This window comes from Spea bombifrons, chromosome 1 (assembly GCF_027358695.1).
Source record: "Spea bombifrons isolate aSpeBom1 chromosome 1, aSpeBom1.2.pri, whole genome shotgun sequence".
In the NCBI taxonomy this organism is placed as follows: domain Eukaryota; kingdom Metazoa; phylum Chordata; class Amphibia; order Anura; family Pelobatidae; genus Spea; species Spea bombifrons.
In genome coordinates, this window is record NC_071087.1 from 142,340,326 (window position 1) to 142,359,981 (window position 19,656).

Here is a 19,656-nt window from a genome sequence, read left to right on the forward strand (position 1 = left end):
TATGCATTTGTATAATTAAAGCTGTCTCTATGATGCGATGTATATTATAATCACCAAAGACGCACATCATGTGCTGTCCCAAAACCATAAGCAACTCAACACATACAAAAACAAAAAAGATTTACCGTCTGTATCAGAGTAACAATGTGGCTTCCTCATCAAAATGGAAACAACTAAACATTTAGGTATATGGTCTGAATAATAATATAATCTTGTATGGAGCGGTTACTAGGCCAAGATTAGGACTCTGTACGTGCGTGATTGCTGTACTAACATGAGACTGCTAGATCTGCTCTGTATCATTCCCATGTGTTCGGTATTAAACAAACGTATACATTACATAAGTGTATACACACATATATAAATATATACACACACACCTCCAAAACTACCACATTTATACGTCTTGATGCATACCTTACAGCAGTCACTTCAGAGGCTTAGGAACATTTTACACATCATTTTTCTTTTTTATTTTATTACATTTTCATATAACAACCGAATGATGAAGCACAAGACAGGAGGCTTATTCTATTACAAAAATAAACGCCTTTTCTAAATTATTGCTTGTACTGTTATAAATATAAAGTAATATTTACCTCGACCCCATACACTGTTGTATTCAAATAGATGTATTTTGCATAATAATACATTTATTAAAAGGAACCCTTTGGCTCACAAACCTTTTTTTCTGTGGCATTACGCAATGTCATGCCACATATGTAATATGTACACCAGATTTTACATTAATAGCACATGTATAATATGTTTGCACTGCATATTTTATGAAAACTTTATGTGCAAGTATACCATAAATGTATAGAAAGTCTCCTTTTGTTACATACACTCTGGTTTGTTCTGCACTAAAAGCACTTGCCAGGAGAACACGTGAATTTTGTTATTAAAGCAGGTTCAGCTTACTAAGCAGAATGTTCGTTTAAACCACTAAATCAAATGAAAATCACGTAAAATGAAATAATGCTATGTATACAGGCCGCAGAAAATGTTTAGTGTTGAGACATTCTGTCAGGATATGACTTCTTTTCTCTTCCTTCGCAGCCAAACGGGAGTCAGTCTCATGGTGGGTACATGAAATAAATCTTGAATAAATAGTGTTTTAAATCTTAAATTAATGATATTTAAATATATATGTTCTATAAAGCAAAATTTTGCTTCTGACACAAAGTCTCACTTTCCATGTTATTACTTCATTTTCATATACATTTACAGTGAGTAAGCACTACCATATTAACCATTTGTTGACATTAAAGCTAGAAATCAGGGATTTAGGCTTTCAATCAGGAAAAATACCAGCTCCATAACAAGAGGCAAAATGCTGGTATCTGATGTTCGGTTGTGGATCACTGGGATTAACGCACTGTCTAGGTCATTCAAGTACTGCTGAGGGAGAAGCTGACCTCCAGACCCTGCGCGATACTCGACCTAAGTTGAGAAAATATGAAACATAGTTTTATTATACAATTTAATAATTTATATATATAAAAAAAATAAAATGATTGGAACCACTTTTGTTAAATTTCAGGGTTTTTTTTTTCTCCAAAAAACATTTTTACTGTGACTTATCTTTAGCTGCTGACATTTAAAACAAGAGGGGGGGGTATAGATTTTTTTTATTTTTTTTTTTACTATAAATTTAAATACTTCTAATTTATATTTTCAGGTTGTGTCCTGCTTTGACAGAACCAAGTAAACCATCAAATAACAGTTATCTCTGATGAATTCTAAGCCTCCCAAGTCCTACCGTCATGAACATATCCGTTTACTATAAGCAGCCAAACTTTAGCTCTCAAGAACGCACTATAACAATGACTGCTTCATGAAAGGATAGGCATGGCTTTGTCGGGATGCAGCCTTGTTTGAAAACTATAAAATAAACTGCCTGATTGGGGTAGCTGGACAGTGCAATCCTCGCTACCCGGTCTCTAGACTATACCAAACAAATTTTCTGGCCTCTGTTATATTTTCCATATACTATCAGTCATATGCAAATAAGGGGCCGATGTAACACTGGGGAAGAAACACTTTTGTGAACTTATAGCCGGATTGTTTTAGGAACGTGCCATATTGGGTAAATAAAAACTTACCATGTCAATATCCATGGTAACTCTCAGGCCAATCTTATTCATTCCGCTGTTCTTCAGGGTCATAATATGTGGGCAAAGAGCTGCCCCACATGCTGTAGCAATTTCCTTAGCAAACTGTGAAAGCGCCACTGCGCTGCTAGGCTCACGATCCCTTAGCAGATAAAACACCTAAAAAACGTACAAAAAATTACTTGCCTGATAGCAATTCCACAGAACAAGCCATTTTAAACATTTAATTATAACCGACCAAGGGCTGTATGTTTGTGTTCATACTATATCACATTACCTCTGTGCATTTCACAATTTTGTCATGGGCTTCAAAGTCAGTTTCTTGGCAAAGTCTTTCACTAACGACACCTTCCATTGGCTGCCCATCGATTGGGCTTGTGATCCTGCAAAAAAGTGGGTAAATCTGAACAGCAGCAAAGAGATCCATCTCATATTGTGTGCCCTATTCTGTTGTGAACTGCAAATTATACCAAGACAAGACAATCTGTATTGAAGGGACAGTTTAAAGTCCCAAGCTGCTTCTTCAAAGAAGAATGTATATTGAAGTACATTAATATGCATTCCTAAAAAATTATTAATAATAATAAAAAAAAAAAAAAAACATTGTGGCTGGAAAGCACACCCTCCAAGATCAACGGCAGAGCTTTCTGGGCATGTGCGCATCCTCCCCGGCGCTTGTGGCATTAAGTGTATCACTGTAGGTTTATGAACCATTGTATATCATCAAGAGGCCAGAACAGACAACTCTAGAGGGATGAGCAAAACATTGGGTGCCAGGTGTCACATATTAGAATCCACGGCTACCTGTCCACAGAGATTATCCAGCCTTGGATCGTTTGTTTCGGTTACCAAGCTAGCCTTGTGTAGTTTTGGGCTAGCTAAGACATTTTTGCTGGGAACCCAAAACATATAAGTAACTGTATTGATCTAGTTTCATGATCTCTTATTTGTTTACAAGGTAAAATTATTGGCCCTAGACAAAACAAGCCAAGCGGAGCAGGTCAGTCACTTTAATCTGCAGCTTTAGATATATATGTATAATGGTTATTTTGATGTGTATTTTAGGTATACTGAATGTGATCAAACAACTGGTCTGAGGAATGAAAGGACAGTCCTTTTAGATAGATCTAGGATTCATCATACCTCAGGACCTGTTAGTTACATCTGTCCAACATTCGGTTTCACTCAGTATGAAGCATAGAACTGAGCTTCAGTGAAAGCAGACATTTTGGTTAAACATTATGGAAACAAATAGCTTGTTCTTACCCTTTATTTGGTTTGTCTTCACTCTCCACCCAGCTAACGATCACCTCTTCTGCCAAGTCTCCCGAATCGATTTTCCCACACGCTATTCGGAAATCCTTCTTGTCTCGAAGAGCTTGACGCAGGGATTCCATCGTTTCCTGCGTTATCTGCACCATAAGTCCATCTAATACATGCATACATAAAGTCAGACATGTATGTACACAATGCACAGAATCCACACACTGTGTGAAGTGCCTATGGTGATTGGATGCCTTAAACAAGGTAGACAAACGGCAGTAAATGGCCACTTTGTTTGGCGACTGTTTTTTGCTACCACAGCCTTCCCCGTCTGACATGAGACCTGATAGCAGGACGAAGGTGATCTAAGTGTATTTCAACATGCATTATAAGGCTGATTCCAGAGACCTTTTCGTACAATTCTGTCAATTTTTGTCTTGTCATACCTCTTGAATATATGTACCGTATATTCCGGCGTATAAGACGACTTTTTAACCCCAGAAAATCTTCTCAAAAGTCGGGGGTCGTCTTATACGCCGGATACTAACCGAGTACCGGGTATTTAACGAGCCGGAGATTCCCACGAAGCCACGAATCTCTAGGGGAGGGGCGAGGTGCAAGATCGTGATCTCCCCAACTAGCCCTGATGAGCAGGGCTGGTTGGGGAGATCACGACCTCCCTCTAACTAAACCAACATTAGGGAGCTCGAGGTCTGGCACTTCAGACCTCGGCTTCCCTGCTCCCTCATCACTACGCGCCGGCTATTGATGCAGAGCGCGGGCATGACGTCATGTCCCAGCGCTCGGCATCAATTGCCGGCGCGTAGTGATGAGGGAGCAGTAAAGCAGAGGTCTGAAATGACAGACCTCGCGCTCCCACAACTGGATGGAAGAAAGAAGATGAGAAAGGTAAGAGATGGGGAGAAAGGGGTGTGAGTGCAGTGTATGTATATATGTTGGTGTGAGATGGTCAGTCTATGTGTATGGTAATGTGTGTGTAAAAGCAGTGTAGGTATTTGTATGTTTGTAAGCTGGTGTGTATATATGTATATATATATACACACAATGTGTGTGTTTGTGTAAGGGCAGTGTATGTATGTGTCTGTATAACAACCTGCCAATCACCGGTAAGGTACATCGCTTGCCGTGATTGGCTGGTTGTTGTATGCTGGGTAGAGGGGTAGTCTTATACGGCAAGTATAGCCCAAACTCTATATTTTAACTGGAAAAGTTGGGGGTCGTCTTATACGCCGGAATATACGGTATTGTATTAAGCGCTGCGTAAAACATAAATACTACAAGAAGGGCAGAGCTAGCCCTGCATAATGTATGTTTATAATGGACAGGACTTTCCAGCAAATGCATTGCAGTGAAGTCAGCTTCCCAAACTAAAGGTTAAGTGCATTCATACAGGTCTATAACCATCTTCATAAAACTATAGCTTGTGCTGACGACTCTGGCTTAGTCCTTTTGACATGGAAGGTCCCCAAAGAAATTGATATTTCCTAGTAAAGTAAGAATGGTAGTAGGTAACAGCTTCCATATTAAATAATGCTATTAAAATTCGTATTGTATTATTTGGCCACACACACACACACACGTAAATATTAAAAAAAGAATACAAAAGTACCTTCTACTATACTAGACTTGGCAAGAAAACCGGATGAAGTCTTCAGGGCTCCATTGAAAACAACAAAGCTTGCTCCTGTAACTGAGGAAAAAAAAGAGGCAAAAAAGATAATTAAACTATTTTATAAACAAAGTCTTTGCTGCATGTAACACAGACACACACACATTATATACATTATATTATATATATACATACATACATACACACACACACAGCCACCAATGCTAGGGGGTCTGAAGAGAGATTCTACTGAAACTACAATTTGTATTTCACATGTTTAAATTACCTTGCATTCAAGCCATATAGTGGAGGTAAAACGGACTCACCTTGCCTGCTTTGGCCGGCAGCGCTGTTTGCTTGCGTCTGGTAGACTCCATCACTATTCTGCACACAAACTAAATGGGAATCTGCCTCAAGACTAAAACTAGCTCCAATACTTATAACATGCTCGTTGCAAGAATGGATGACTTTCAGGATCTACACAAAAAAAAAATATGATACTGATGTAAAACTATCAAACCCTATTTGGTACTTGGTTGTGTTTAAGTCTTCACTACTAAGTTTATCTTAAAGTAGATATTACGAGGACGACACTATTTAAAAATATATTTTGTTCATTATTGTTGTATATAATAATATAGGTTAGCACTGATTAAAAACCTGGTATTGTTCTAATAAACTCCCTTTATCTGTAGACCTGGAGGCCGACATTGTTGTCAGTAATGTGATATTTTCAGGGAATTCACCCTGCACAAAACACCACACTGCGCTGATTCTTTATGGCAATGCTAATGAAGTCTTACCTGTACAATTAAATCCTTCCATCTACAGATGAGTCACAGTGTCACTGAGTAATTAAGACCGAGACATTCTGTTGTGTACCACAGACATTGTGATAAAGGGTCAGGGTGCCTAGTAGACTAGGCAATGATAAAGCTAAACCAGGATGGCTAATTTACAGCTGCCTAAAACATATGTTGTGTCACCAGTTTATAACAAAAAACTGCACAATATTTCTGGAAAACATTTTTTTACTACTACTAATAAAACTTATGCAAAAGTTAACTTTATTAAACACTGAAGTCGGTCGAAATATATACAGAACATAAAACTATAAAAAGGTAACATAACACTCCAAAAGTTATCAGTATAAATCACAAAATGGTTTATCCTCAGTAAAGCCTCCTGTTTATGAGACTTATAAGTTTAGAAAATACATTTTGATTGGTGGTGAATAGTCTCAGTCACCTCATTATGTCTGCTTGAAGGGATCTTTATGCATGTGGTGCCCATTTTCATATGAATCACCAGTCCATCAACATGCGGTATTGTATACTGGTAATTTCTGAGGTCCTGCAAAAAAAAATATATATATATACACATATATATATACATAGCCATTAGAGAGGAAAGATCTCCCACAGCATAGCAAAATAATTTGATCCATTAAGGCAGTCTGGTCCAAAGAAGCGAGGCAAGTTTACTCTATAAGACAGAAGCCCCAACCTCAGCATCCACGATGCTTCTCAGAGAGGTGAAATCGTGGAAAATGATAAACCGATGAGATGTTAACAGCACAAACAAGCATAACATTGAGATGCATCGAGATGGTGTTAACAGGAGTGGCCCATTCTTCTTTAGTCCCTTTACGTAGTCGTCTCCTTGTAAATACATAAGGGCATTCTGCAGAATACTCTCCCAAATGCATTTGCCCCTCACCCAGTAATTTTACGTGCAGCCCCCTGACACGGTATGCTTTACGTTAGTCCGCTTCAGCGCAGGCTTGGCAAACATTGTGTTGGGGGCTCACATTAATTTCAATAGGAGAATTTGCCTGGCAATTATTGCCCACTTTAAATAGTTCTTTGCATTATTAAACAAATACAATCAATGTAATCAAAAAATAAAAATAAAATGAAAAAGAATAAATCCATGAAAGAAGGAACAATGGTTGGAGTCTGTCCGTGGACGGCACATAGTTCCTACCGGCTCCAAACCCACGCTGTTAATCGGACCAAGGCAAGTAAATTCCCAAGCCACTGAGCAATTCTACAAAGACTCAAAACATAAGTGGGTATGCCTGATTCCACGGGAAATTAATGAATAATTCACTGGAGTGTTAAAAGAAACTGGAGCACCATGGGCCGCTTCCCATCATAAATGTTCCTTAGAAATCTGTACGTTGGACACGTTCTCATCAATGTCATTAGCTGCTCATCCTTACACAAATATGTAGCTTCTCAGAGACTAGATAAATCATACAAGCCAAAACACAGTTCATATGTACTGAGTATAGCAAGACACACGCTCTAAAAGACCATGTATGATTGATACTTACAGTAAGTAAGTTAATTATTGTATGTCCTATTTCTCCAAACACAGCTTTCCGATTTCGTCGACATGTCACAGGTGTAGGATACGCTTAAATGAGTGAAAAATAGAACAAAAAACTAGGTAAAACAATATGTATTTTTACATCTGCAGTTCAGTTCTATAATATATATATACATATATATATATATACATATATACACACACACACACACACACGCCGGTATATATTTTCTTCTTTAACGATACAGCACTGCTTAACAGTAAAACCTAAAATCCTGGGCCTACTGCCCAGCCGCTGCTACATTATGAAATTTAATTAAATTGGAAGTTAACTCACTAGTGTATTCTGCTCCCAATCTTAACATCAGACGGATGGGAAAAACCTTTGCCCACGGAACCTCCATTTTCTGGATGATAACCCCGCACAAGAAAGGGTTATTAGGTAAAGGGAGTCCGCTAAGATCCTGAAACGTAGGTGCAAAAAACAGGAACCCTCCATGATCTTTGCTACCCAGAAAACTTTCAGTAAAAGTCACATTTTCCAAATTGCCAATATATTTTCCTGTTAAAGATACAAAAGGCGCAATTATATTTACAGCTGTGCCATCAAGGATTCAGCGGGGGCGAGCAAAGGCCGGAAGATTAAACGTGCCATTCTAGCCAGCATTTTTCATTGCAGCTAAACTGGCTCAAATAGAAATGGAAATGAGAATTTTGCATATAAAGTTATTTTAGGGTATATTTAAAAACAGTTCTATTATTTGATTAACCCCTTTGTGACCAGAGGTTTTACTCCCCTAAGTGATCAATGCTTTATTTTTGCCATTTTTACCATATCTTAGTTCAATCGTAATTCAATGTTTAGTATGAATATGTAAAAAAAAGCAAAAAATAAAAATTAGGTGACACACAGAACAACCCAGCAGATTAACCCCTTCAAACTTGGAGGTTTTCACAAAGAAAGGATCACAATATTTTCTCTTATTTTTACTATATGTTTGTTCCAATTTTTTTTTTTATATTTGATGAACCCATACAAATTTTTAATGGCAACAGGTAAAAAAAAACTATACAAAATACCTATATCAAATTTTTGCAATTTTGCTTACATTTTCTACTATATTATAAGTGCCGCAGCTGAACAATGACATGTTTTTTTTGTTTTTTGTTTTTTTTTTTACTTATCGCAGAAAGGCTATAATTTATTTTTTTTAGAGAAAATAAATATTTTATTTATTTTCAATATTTTTGTGGGGTTTTTGGCAATGTTGCCAGTGCAGTATGGTTGAGCGCTGCTGTTTGACTTCATATCCCTGCTCCCTGTAGTGAAGATGGCTGGGATTTAATGCAACAAAACAAGAGTAAACCAGGTTTTTGCCTAACCTACATTACTGTAGGTTACATTACATACAGCACTGGATTTCAACACAAGTTGTAATGTTCATGCTATTAAACACATTGCTACCCAAAATACACATTCTAAGCGTGTCGACAAGTAAATACAGATGTGTTACCTTTCTGTGCATCCTTGTATATGTTCAGAAAAAGTTTAAACAAATCCTTTGGCAAAGTATCTTCGTTTGGTAAACAGGTCAAGAGAATGATAATTTCTGGCTGGCCGAGGCCATGCAATCCATTTGATGCAAAGAACCAGCACCTTTCAGTCGCATCTGTTCCATAAACAAATATCAGTATAATTTTTTCGCATGCAAAACGTATCCTTATGCCATCAGTCTACTCACAGATCTGCATCTCCACGTCTCGTGTAATATAACTTTATAGAGTGTGAGGGACCTTTGGTTTCTCTAAATCAAAATGGTTATGGACCACTTGCTATGTCAATGTTTACCTATTGTAGAGCGCTGCCGAGTATGATGGCGCTGTATAATTCCATAAGACAATTTATTATATCAGAAAAAGAGCGCAAAAGAATTTTGTATATATAAAAATATATTAAACCTCACGGTGGGTGAAAGAGTGCGATGGGAGATAAACATTCAGCATATCTAGTTTGCCTTACTGTTCCTACTGTAAAAACCCCAAACCTCTGTATGCCTTGGTCCTGTTTTACACTCAGGATAGCTTCATGCATGTTTACATCCTCTCTTTATATTACCCTCTACCACCTGAACGCCGTTACATTTATCTACCGAGCTCATGCTTAAGAAACAGGAATATTTCAAAACAATTTGTATTCTGTTGGTGTTAAGTAAGTGATAATTGGAATAAATGCAATTACTTACAAGATGTAATCTTAACATTCACAAGCAGGTTTGCATTTAGGATGAACGTCAAAGGGTTAGGCCCATCGTCTTCCAGAAGGAACATGACCTCTTTGTTAGTGGGATTTTCATTTACTAGTGCATCTGAAACACACAAATACTGTTGTATTATTTATTATATATCATTATTATATTATCATCACTTCATTTCAGGTATAAAGTAAAAACATAGGCAGTTCGTAACTATATATAAGTTTCATTGTGTTCTAGATGTAAAGCTAGTTTACCAAGCGTTAATTGCTCACGTGCAAAAGATAAAACATTGGTTAGAAAATCATGATGTCAGATCAACAATCCTTCTGGATTGTCATCCCTTGCCTACACAGGCAATATACAATTATTCAAGTGTTAACACTTGATGAAAACTCTGCTCTCATGTTCTCAGCCAGGGGTGGACAAAAAGTGTCTGTGGCAAAGCATCTCAAAAACAAGAAGCCGGTGGCCAGACCAGCATAGAACTATAAATGTGTTACAATACACTTTTCAAAAACATATTTGAATATAAATCCACTCTGGGTTCTTTTGAAAACCAAAAAACCTCCCAAAAACTTGCCTCCTCCTTCACCAGTGGCCAGCAGAAGAGGCGGCAAACTAACGTCATCGTCCGGTAAGAGAGTGGACTCTCGGCTCACACACTTCTCGATCCCGCAGAGCATTGTGTAATCCGACGAGGAGCTCACTGTAAAGGCACTGGATACGGCTTCCCTTTTTGGCAAATTGGGAGAAGCGTCATCACCTGCTGGTGGATCCGGACCCTTTACTTTGTCAAGAGACGGTGCAGCAGCCTGCAGGCAGAAAATCTTTAGATTTAGTTTTGTCTGAACACATAGCTACACAGCGTTACCATCTGCACAGAAAGTGTGGGCTGTCAGCTCCTCTGGTTTCAGTACAGAGGAGAAATAGACAAGTCTCTGGGGGCTAAGCAGCTCCTTGCCAACTTCAATATAAAATATTATGCATTTGTTACACATCTCCCCAATCTCTGGGGTTAACGTTAATCTGTATACAGTATTATATATATATGGTAAAGAAATTAATTATCTTACCATGGCAGGCTCTGGTGATGTAGGGGTAACCGGGCTGGAGTCCTGGGAGCTTCTCTTCCCCATCCCTGCCAGCTTCCTAGTGTCAGCAACCTCACCGTTAGGCAGCAGCCCATCCGCAAACCAAACTCTCTTCTGTTCTTTCTGCCCCAGTCCTGCAGAGATTAAGACGCTCTATTAAAGAACCCTGATTACATTTATTCCTGTTATTTTTTTCTTACACTAAAATGATAAAAATAATAGGCTTGATTCAGTCATCAAGGCCATTCTTTATGTAACATACGTGGCACATTTAAAAGCCTATCCATCATGCTCCCCAATACATGTCGTTCTAGATAACACAAATATTCATATTACCTATAATGTGAAAGCAAAGAATGGTTTGATGATAATGCACATATTTTCATGGCTATGGTACTGTATGTTGGGTAAAAACATGCACAAAAATGGCTTAATAGAACATAGAATATAGTATGCAATTATAACATAAAAACACACAGCTGCTATAAGCTGAAACAACATACAAGCAGTTTGAGAAAAAGAAATGCAGAAACACACGAGCTATTAACACGAATTGTAGATTTAGCAAAGATGTTCTAAAGCTGCTAACCTATAGATTATAGAAAGGACAATGATGTCTGCGCAAAATAATCACTTATTTTGGTACTGTGAATATAAGGCACGCAGATGTTCTAGATCTCCTCACATAAATACAATAGAATAATCAGAGTGACACCATATGGATTCAGCACCTTTTTTGGGGGAGATTTCAGGCAAGGTTTGGGTCCGAATAGACTAATAAGAAAAGCCCATTCCAGGGAAGGGAATCTCTCCTGTGGAGATTATTTAATAGTGTATGTAGTTGGCAGAGTAACACAGGAGTTGGCGTGACCGTTCCCGGCTTAATGCATATGGGCTGTGGTGTAATCAGAGGATGCTTCAAACTCTATTCTGTACTTAAAAGAAACTTTACAACAGATTTCTGTACTCTCCACAAGGCTAACAATTTTTTTTAAAAAACAGTCTAAATAGTTTATGAAATTTGAAAAAAAAGGTTCTTAAATATACACGAGAAGAAAAGAGATATAAAAAAAACCACGACTAGTTCCCATAACAACAAAAATAACGAATGAATACAGATGATTTCTATTAGACAGCATTAACATGCCGTTCTAGAATTCTTAAAAGCAGCATTCCTAGAACAATCTAATACTCGTGGGGTTCTAGGTTGGAAATACAATTCCCATCATGTTCTGAATTAAAAACGTGTTCACAGCAAATACCTAGACCTCTATTATGCGGGTGGAGGGCCGCAACCTGGACATGCGCATGCACAGCCACTGGAAGTGTTCCAATGTCAACTTGTAACGAACCCAGCAACGTGGCGTCTTTGCCATTAGCAGTAGAGTTTTAAACGGCCAGCGGTGCGGCGCTCAGTAACAAGGAATAGTGTTGCTAGGATAGAGGAAAGGTTTGGGGTAGTTTCCATACATAAAAAGATTGCCTCTTTACGATAGCATTATTATGTAAGTAAACTACCAAGAATACCCAGATTTGTTCAGAAACCAGAACTGTATATTGTAGCCACTTATACCGCTTCTCGATTTACCTTCAGCTCCTGGTTGCTTAAGAACTGAGCCAGGCACCAAAACAGTAGGTGGATGAGAATTAATTATACCTGCTGCCTGGGCCTGCATCAAAGGAGGGATGGCAGAACAGTATTCAGAGGGGGCATTGGGATTTGGGCTAGCACCAGTTGGACTCATCATCCTTTCAAAAGCCTGTACTAAAGGAAGGAAAACAAAATAAAGATAGGGCAAGTAGCCTGAAAGATTATTACAGGCTAAAAAAATGGATAAAAAGTAGCAGCGTGCAAGGACAGTTCTCAGACGCAATAAAAATCAAGAGGCAGGAAAGAAAGGCTGGAAGTGGTGGAAGAAACCAGCAGACACGTAGACAGCCAAGAAGGGAATGATAAAATTATTAGGGCGTGTTTCGCAATGCAAAGAAAGAATTGATTATTCTCTTGACTTGGGGGAAAAAACAGAAAAGACGCTGGTATGTCAAATGCTTTTTTGTAATTATCGAGACAAGATAATCAGTACTAGGCAGTGTATAGGAAAGAGAAATGCAGAAGAAACAGAAAAGTCCCCCAGTAAATGTGTATCTTTGTTCAAGGAAAAGAGAGTTGTGGCTGACTTACCTTTAGTTATAAAGTAATAGCACACAACACAAACTCGTGCCTCTTTCTCCATGTACTGCAATTTACACTTTTCACTGCAACACACGGAACAGAAAACCTGTGGGGAACAAAAAACACAACTGGACCGTTAAAAAACCCTGGACTCAAAACTATGAATGATTGTGCCTCTAATGCAGTGTTTGCCATGCTGGAAAGTAATGCTCTTAACTGGGATTTGTGCCAGCTTTGGCTCTTGAATAAGTTCAAACTTCTTTAGGCCAGCACAGAAAAAGATGCAAAGTTGAATAAGCTTTCAAGACTTCAGAGGCCGTCTGAAGAAAAGACTAATGAGGTCCCGAAAGGTTATGGGACTACTTTTTTCTGTGTTGGCCCAATGAGAGATATCAACTTTGACTAAGGAATCCATCCCTTATCTAACCTAAAAGACAGGAATAATTACTACTAAAATGTCTGGTTATAAAAGAAATGATGAATAAATAAATGAATGGCATAATAAGCAAACACTCAGAAAGAAGTGGCTCAGGGCAAAATAATACTAATTGCTTTGGGGTATTACTTTTAACAGTAAGATTTACCTTGGGAAAGCTGGGATCTATGACAGAACAAAACACATCTAGCATCTCCTAACAAATGCCCCAACATCTCCTCCTTCCTGCCCAAACTGTCTCGTCCGATCCTCGTTAAGATGAGCCTCTGAATAGGATAAAAACTCACAAATCCTAGGATTAGTTTCCGCTCGCATTATCTTACTAAGAGCACCACTAGCATATTATGGTGAACCTACACACTGCTTTGTCTTGTTTTGAATAGTTAATATTTTATGGGCTCGCTGCGAGGGCCAAGAGTTCCCAAAAGGTCACTAAATTGAATATTTTATTAATAGGAAATATAACAAACATGAATGACTGAGACAGGTGATGTGATCAAGAATTAGCCGATAGAATTCAGTCTGGTTAAGAAGCACACACTGACTATATGGCCTCTAAAATGATCAAAATTAAAAATGTGAACCACTTTTTGCAGCAAAGTATGAACAGGATATCTACATATTAATGTTAGAAACAGAGCAGACTGGGGAAAAAAAGATGTGCTTATCCTGCTTACTTTTCCACAAGCTCTACAGTGATGCCGTCTCTTTGTAAAGGTGAATTTCACCTTGCAATACATGCAGTTAGGAGCTTCCGAATCCGGAACCCAAGTTGGCTCCTTTTGTCCCAGTACAGACTGGGAAGTTGTCTCATTTTCCAATCTGCCCATTTTTCCTACATTGTTCTCGTCTGAGATGTCATTTGATGCCAAGTTAGATGGTTTTCTCAAAACCCCTGAGTTGGTGCAAGTAGTGTCCTCTGCATCTGCAGGAGAGGGGGAGTTACTGAGGCACGGACCTGGGCTTGTCTCCTCTTCCATGTCCTCCTTCAAGCCCTTGTTAACCAACTTGTTGGGAGGTTGATGAAATAGCTGCTTGGGTCTGGCACCTCCAACATGTGCCACCATATTAGTATTTGGAATGTGGCCTTCTGTTCCAGTCTTTTGTGGAGGTGGCTCTGAAATGGTGTTATTCTCTGACGGAGCGGCCAAATCACTATGTTCTATGTCACATAGATAGTCCACAGAACTAACCGCAGTACTGCCTACTATTTTATCTAACCCCCCTGTGGAATGTCCATCCATGCTAACATCAGTCCAAGTTCTAACTGCAGCATCCTTACAGACAACTTCATAATTTGGAATATTAGTTTCCAAGGTACTTTCCTCGCCTAAATTATCTGCCTCTTCGCTAAGAAAAGCATCAAGCTCTGCATCGCTGATATATGAATGACCTAACAGGTCATCATAGCCAGACAGCAAATTCTGACTTATTACATCATGTGAAATAGTTTCTTCCAAGTCACTGCTAAAACCACATTTAGGTACAAAGCCAGTTGCCTCAACCACAACAGGCAATGTGGGTGTGAGTTTATGCGAAGATTCATTTTCTGCTAAACCTATATTTTGTTTTTCTGAAGCATCCTCATTGGGAGATGTAAAATGTGCAACTTGTACATTTTCTTCTTTCCTCCCCATGCCATTCATGGGTTCAGTCACTGGCAGATTTTCCAGACCCCCTACCTTTATGCTATGTTTTTCTAGTTCAGCTCCTCTAATCTCCTCTACATATTTATTAGAATCTTTAATTTCTGAAAGAACTATAGTATTGCACAGAGAATTGTCCTTTGGTACAGAAGGTTGTGTTTGTTTATTGTCTGTAAGTGTGCAGGAGGGAGAAGCACCATCTGGGCTTTCAGAGGTAACCTCATTTCCCAGTGACGACGGCTCTGTATCCAGGGAAGACTCTTGCATATGGCCGATTGCAGCGTTTATTTCCACATCTGCAGCATGCGTTGCAGCTAAACAAGTTAGTTCAGTACTTGATGTATCTGGTATTTCTTCATGTTCAGAAGAAGGCTTGCTCTCAACCTCCTTTTCATCTTCACGTGACACAGGACACGAAGGATCTTCATTTAAGGTGTCGTATGGAAGATCATCACTTACATATCCATCAGTACTTGAGGTATTTGAACTGCTTAGGGTATCTGTGCTCGATGAATTATCCAAACTTTCCTTATCATCAAGGTCTTCATTCAGGCATGAATCAACATGGATATCTATACCTTTAGCTGGATTAACAGGTATCGGTTTAATCTCACTCGCAGGAATGAAATCCGAATCTACAAGGGAAACACCTTTATATTTTAATTGATCTGATTCTGAAGAGTTACAGGGATCTACAGATGGCACGGGCGGAAAACTGATGTCGGAAAGTAGCTCAAGGTCAGAGACAACGTTTCCTTTAGGTTGCGTAGAATCAGCAATCAAGGACTCATGGCTGCTTGCGGCATGAATAAGGCTGCCTGTATCACTGATAAGATCACAAATAGGAACACTACTCCTTCCCTCACTAGAAATATCTTCAGGAGACTTCCCTCCGTCCAAGCATGATAGCAGATCTAATCCAGTCACATTTTTTTCAGGATTTTGGGCTGTTGAGTCAACCTCATTGCCAGTAGAACTAACAAGTGAACAGCTTTGTTGGGTGTTGCTACCGTCATCGGATAGTTTCATAGGTGCAGGGAAATCTGGTTGCAGGTAAAAGTCGCCTGAGGTGTAGCAGACACGTTGGTTTGGGTTCAGAGACGCATCAGAAGATTGATACGCTTCCAGCTCATCTACAGGGAGGGAGAAAGTGAAAAAGTGATTTGTTTATAAGTTAGGAATTATTTTAGTATGTATAAGCAGTACATTTTCTAAAAATGTCAAAAAATGATTGGCTTCCCTGCACATAGAATGCTTGTGCGTGTCTGAGGGTACGTACCTGGAAGGGAAGATTTTTTTTTTTTATTCAATTAAATATTCATGTCTGTATGTATTTAGGTGTTCGTTTAATGACCTCAGACTGACAAATCTAAAGCCAATTTACTACTTGGAGATCAATTTATTTTACATAAATGTAACCGGGCAAAATATGAAACACCTCCCGCAGGTTCACTGCCAAGTGTATTGTGAGCTGCAGATAAACGTTTCTTCCCGCAGTTCATAATCATCTTAACTTCCTACCTGTGCTTTGCTCAAAGTCATCCAGCAGCTTATCCAAGTCGACCACTGCTGCTTGAAAGTAGTTATCCATCTTCTAATGGTGACACGTTTAACCTTCCTTTGCACCTTAAGAAGACACAGAGAGCATGTTCTAGCACAATAAAGATACAACTTCAACTTGGTGCATAAATCTGCAGTGTTGTTAATCTTTAACTGGTATTCTAGAATACAAAACAAGAAGCAGGAATCTCGAGCACCCATTGACGTTGGGCGGAGGAAGAACCGAGACAGCAGTTTTTGTTGTTTATATATAAAGAAGGTGTCCGCTGAAAATCCCCAGGCTCGTTCAAACCAGCAGTTCATGCGCATACACAACAAATGCGGTGCAAATGTTCACTCGTCACTTTTTGGGGGTTTTAACCACAATTTTATTCTTTTAATATTTTGTAGCAACAATGAATAGATTTATTTTTAATGGAAAAACAGAGCAGAGTTCATGCTTTAAACTGATTTGTGAATTTCCCATGATACAAAAATGTTCAAATCAAGCCCATTCAGCCCCGGGTGAAAAGACAGCATTGTGCATTATATCCATGAAAAACGCTCACTATATAAATGTTTATGCAGCAACCAATGACACCATTAGCGATACGGAAAATATAGGCAGTAATTAAAGAGCATTTAAGTGTTGCTCATATCACTAAAAGTCAGGGCTTTATATTATCAGGTTTACAGTTTTTAAATAATGGGGTTTTTTTACAGCTACATGCTATAGATACATTTGAGTTGGTTTTTTTTCCCCTTTCTGTTTTTTAGCCCAGTTTACTAGACAAAAAAAAACCCAAATACTGATCTGACTGCCTTGTCATAAGCCATAAAATGATTCACCCGAAGGGACCTTCAGACTAATGCAGGTCTATACAGCATAGATGCACGGCCCCCCCTAAACCACCATGTACAGTGGCAAGGACAGGTAAATGAACACACAAACAACCCTAATCTCTCCTGTCTTTATTATACATTCACAGTGCTGGATTTGGATTTAATAACAGGTTGAATCTCCTTTGGCAGCAAAAAAAAACTCACACAAGCACTTCTGGTATCTGCGGATCGGACGTATACAACGTGCCAGTCAGAACATTAATGGGCTACATACAGGACGAGAACAAAGAAAATTAATGAAGGAGTATTTCATTCACATTAAAAATTACTCATCTCAATCATCATTTCAGACTGATCACCAGGAGCAGTCACATGACGCGGAGCTTGAGGTTACCCTTAATTCATATTACCTTGCCCCCCCTCCTCAAAATAGTACATATCTGTATAGTAATCAAAATTGTTGCTAAATAAACACTAAGCCATCTTTTTAACTGTATTGGTTTCGTAGTAAGGCGACCCCCGTAAAGAGGACCCTGCTCACAAGGGTACAATCCACAAGTGATTCTGGTCAAAGTTTGAAAAATAAAAGGAGTCATCTCCATAGCAACCAAAGGAAACTGTCCACCGAGTAGATACATATTTCTCTGCACCAGTTATTAAATATAAATAAAATATACATAACATTTGACAGCTGATAAGAGCCATTGGGCCCATCTAGTCTGCCCACTTTTCCTGATGTAAATATTATTTTGCTGGGAGGCTGTTCCATTTACCTACCACCTTTTAGGTAAAGTAAACTTTATACGCAAGAAAATTCAACAAAAATAGAAGAAGTTGAAGATCCGTTTGAAATAAAGTTCCAATCTAACAAGAATGATATATAAACTCTATCTGGATCTTCAATCACAACCCAGATGAAGCAACATCTGTCACTTGAAAATTAAGTCAATCAGAAATACATACATCATGTACACACATATAATTATATACATATATATATATACATATATGTGTGTGTGTATGTATATATATATACGGTATATATTTCAGCTAGCCACAATCTCCCCGGGACTGCAGATAATATGATCCCTATTCACAGAGCTTTACACAGGATACGTGCAAAAGCACATCAGCAAAGAATATGGTATAATGTCTACACCTGGGAGTCACTGAAGTGTCGGTCCAGCATTACTGATTATTATTTATTATAATAGCCCATATATATATATATATATATATACACATACACACACACACACATATATATATATATATGTATACAGACTGCGGGCGCGCGGCCATCGCAGCACATGCCAAATATCAGAAATATATTGCAATCATTAACCCCTTGCAGTATGCATTTTTTTTCACCGACAAAGGTATTTTGAAGTTAAATGTCATAACTATGGGCCAAGACCATCACAGGGTAGCAAGCACGCAGCTTCCGTCTTCGCACTAACGGAGACTTTACATTAGACACCGCGCCCCCGGGTTTGAGCGCAGGGTATATACCCGGTACCCCTCTTACCTCATGTATTATTACCCAAGCCTCCTCCTCCTCGCTCCTGTACCTTTCCGTCTCTACCCTCAAGTTCCCTTCACCCCCCCAAACGTCACATGACCCCGCCTCTCTGACGTCGCCTCATCACGCGGGCAACAGGGAGGAAATTAGGGGTCGCGCGCTCGCTCCGGTCACGGACACTGTTAGTCACGTGACGCCGATAGCGCGCCGGCTCCTGTTTGGTATCATAGCCCAGGTTGGGCTGATATCACCCGGCCGGTGCGCGGCTTCAGCTGAGGCAGGCAGTTGGTGGCCGTCGTTACCAGGCGTGCTGGGTACTGAAGGTTGGCCTGGCAAATAAGGCGATTGCGTGTCTGCCAAGTGTCACTTCGGGCAGTCCCGACACCCAGTGGCTTTTTGACTGTGGACAGGTTTGCGTCGTATGGGGTGAGGAGTGATAGTAGAGCAGCCACCCATCATCACATAATACGGAGACAGATGTAGTGTGACATCTGGCTGGGGCATTAATCAAATGATGCTGCCAACTGCCACCATGGCCAAAGGCCTCAGAGGAGCTGGTGTTTTATAAACCTTATTTACAACCACAGGGGATTAACAAGAGTTAACCTTTAATGTGCACCCATCATCAATTTTTTATATTTATATCATAAATATAACAGATTATATACCAGTATTATATAAAGCCTGGAGTATTCTGGTGCAGCTCAGGGGGCACGCAGCGTTCTGTTACAGAGCAGAGGGAAGTGCAGGGATGTAGTGTTTACCCCACAGAGGTAAACATACACCCATTAAACATTGGCACAGAGCCAA

The 19,656-nt window shown here is 39.2% G+C and overlaps 1 protein-coding gene across 1 annotated transcript; it reads right to left on the reverse strand.

Annotated features, from left to right (window-relative positions):
- Nucleotides 1-461: 461 nt before the first annotated feature.
- On the reverse strand, nt 462-18,924 carry ZFYVE16 (zinc finger FYVE-type containing 16). The gene is made up of 18 exons (XM_053475348.1): nt 18,853-18,924; nt 16,464-16,568; nt 13,974-16,075; nt 12,870-12,966; nt 12,276-12,452; nt 10,670-10,821; nt 10,177-10,408; nt 9,585-9,707; nt 8,856-9,011; nt 7,679-7,903; nt 7,346-7,428; nt 6,256-6,360; nt 5,334-5,484; nt 5,008-5,088; nt 3,381-3,543; nt 2,392-2,497; nt 2,106-2,273; nt 462-1,443 (listed from the first exon to the last, which is right to left on the reverse strand). The coding sequence occupies exons 2-18, from the start codon at nt 16,531-16,533 to the stop codon at nt 1,279-1,281; spliced, it is 4,356 nt and encodes a 1,451-aa protein (XP_053331323.1). The 5' UTR covers nt 16,534-16,568; nt 18,853-18,924; the 3' UTR covers nt 462-1,278.
- Nucleotides 18,925-19,656: the final 732 nt, after the last annotated feature.

Excerpts from the sequence above, each read along its gene's own strand:
- ZFYVE16 (XM_053475348.1), bottom strand. The coding sequence starts at position 16,533 with ATGGATAACTACTTTCAAGCAGCAGTGGTCGACTTGGATAAGCTGCTG. Across the intron at positions 16,076-16,463 it reads TGACTTTGAGCAAAGCACAG|ATGAGCTGGAAGCGTATCAA; the intron begins GTAGGAAGTTAA and ends CCCTCCCTGTAG. Across the intron at positions 12,453-12,869 it reads CTATTACTTTATAACTAAAG|TACAGGCTTTTGAAAGGATG; the intron begins GTAAGTCAGCCA and ends TCCTTCCTTTAG.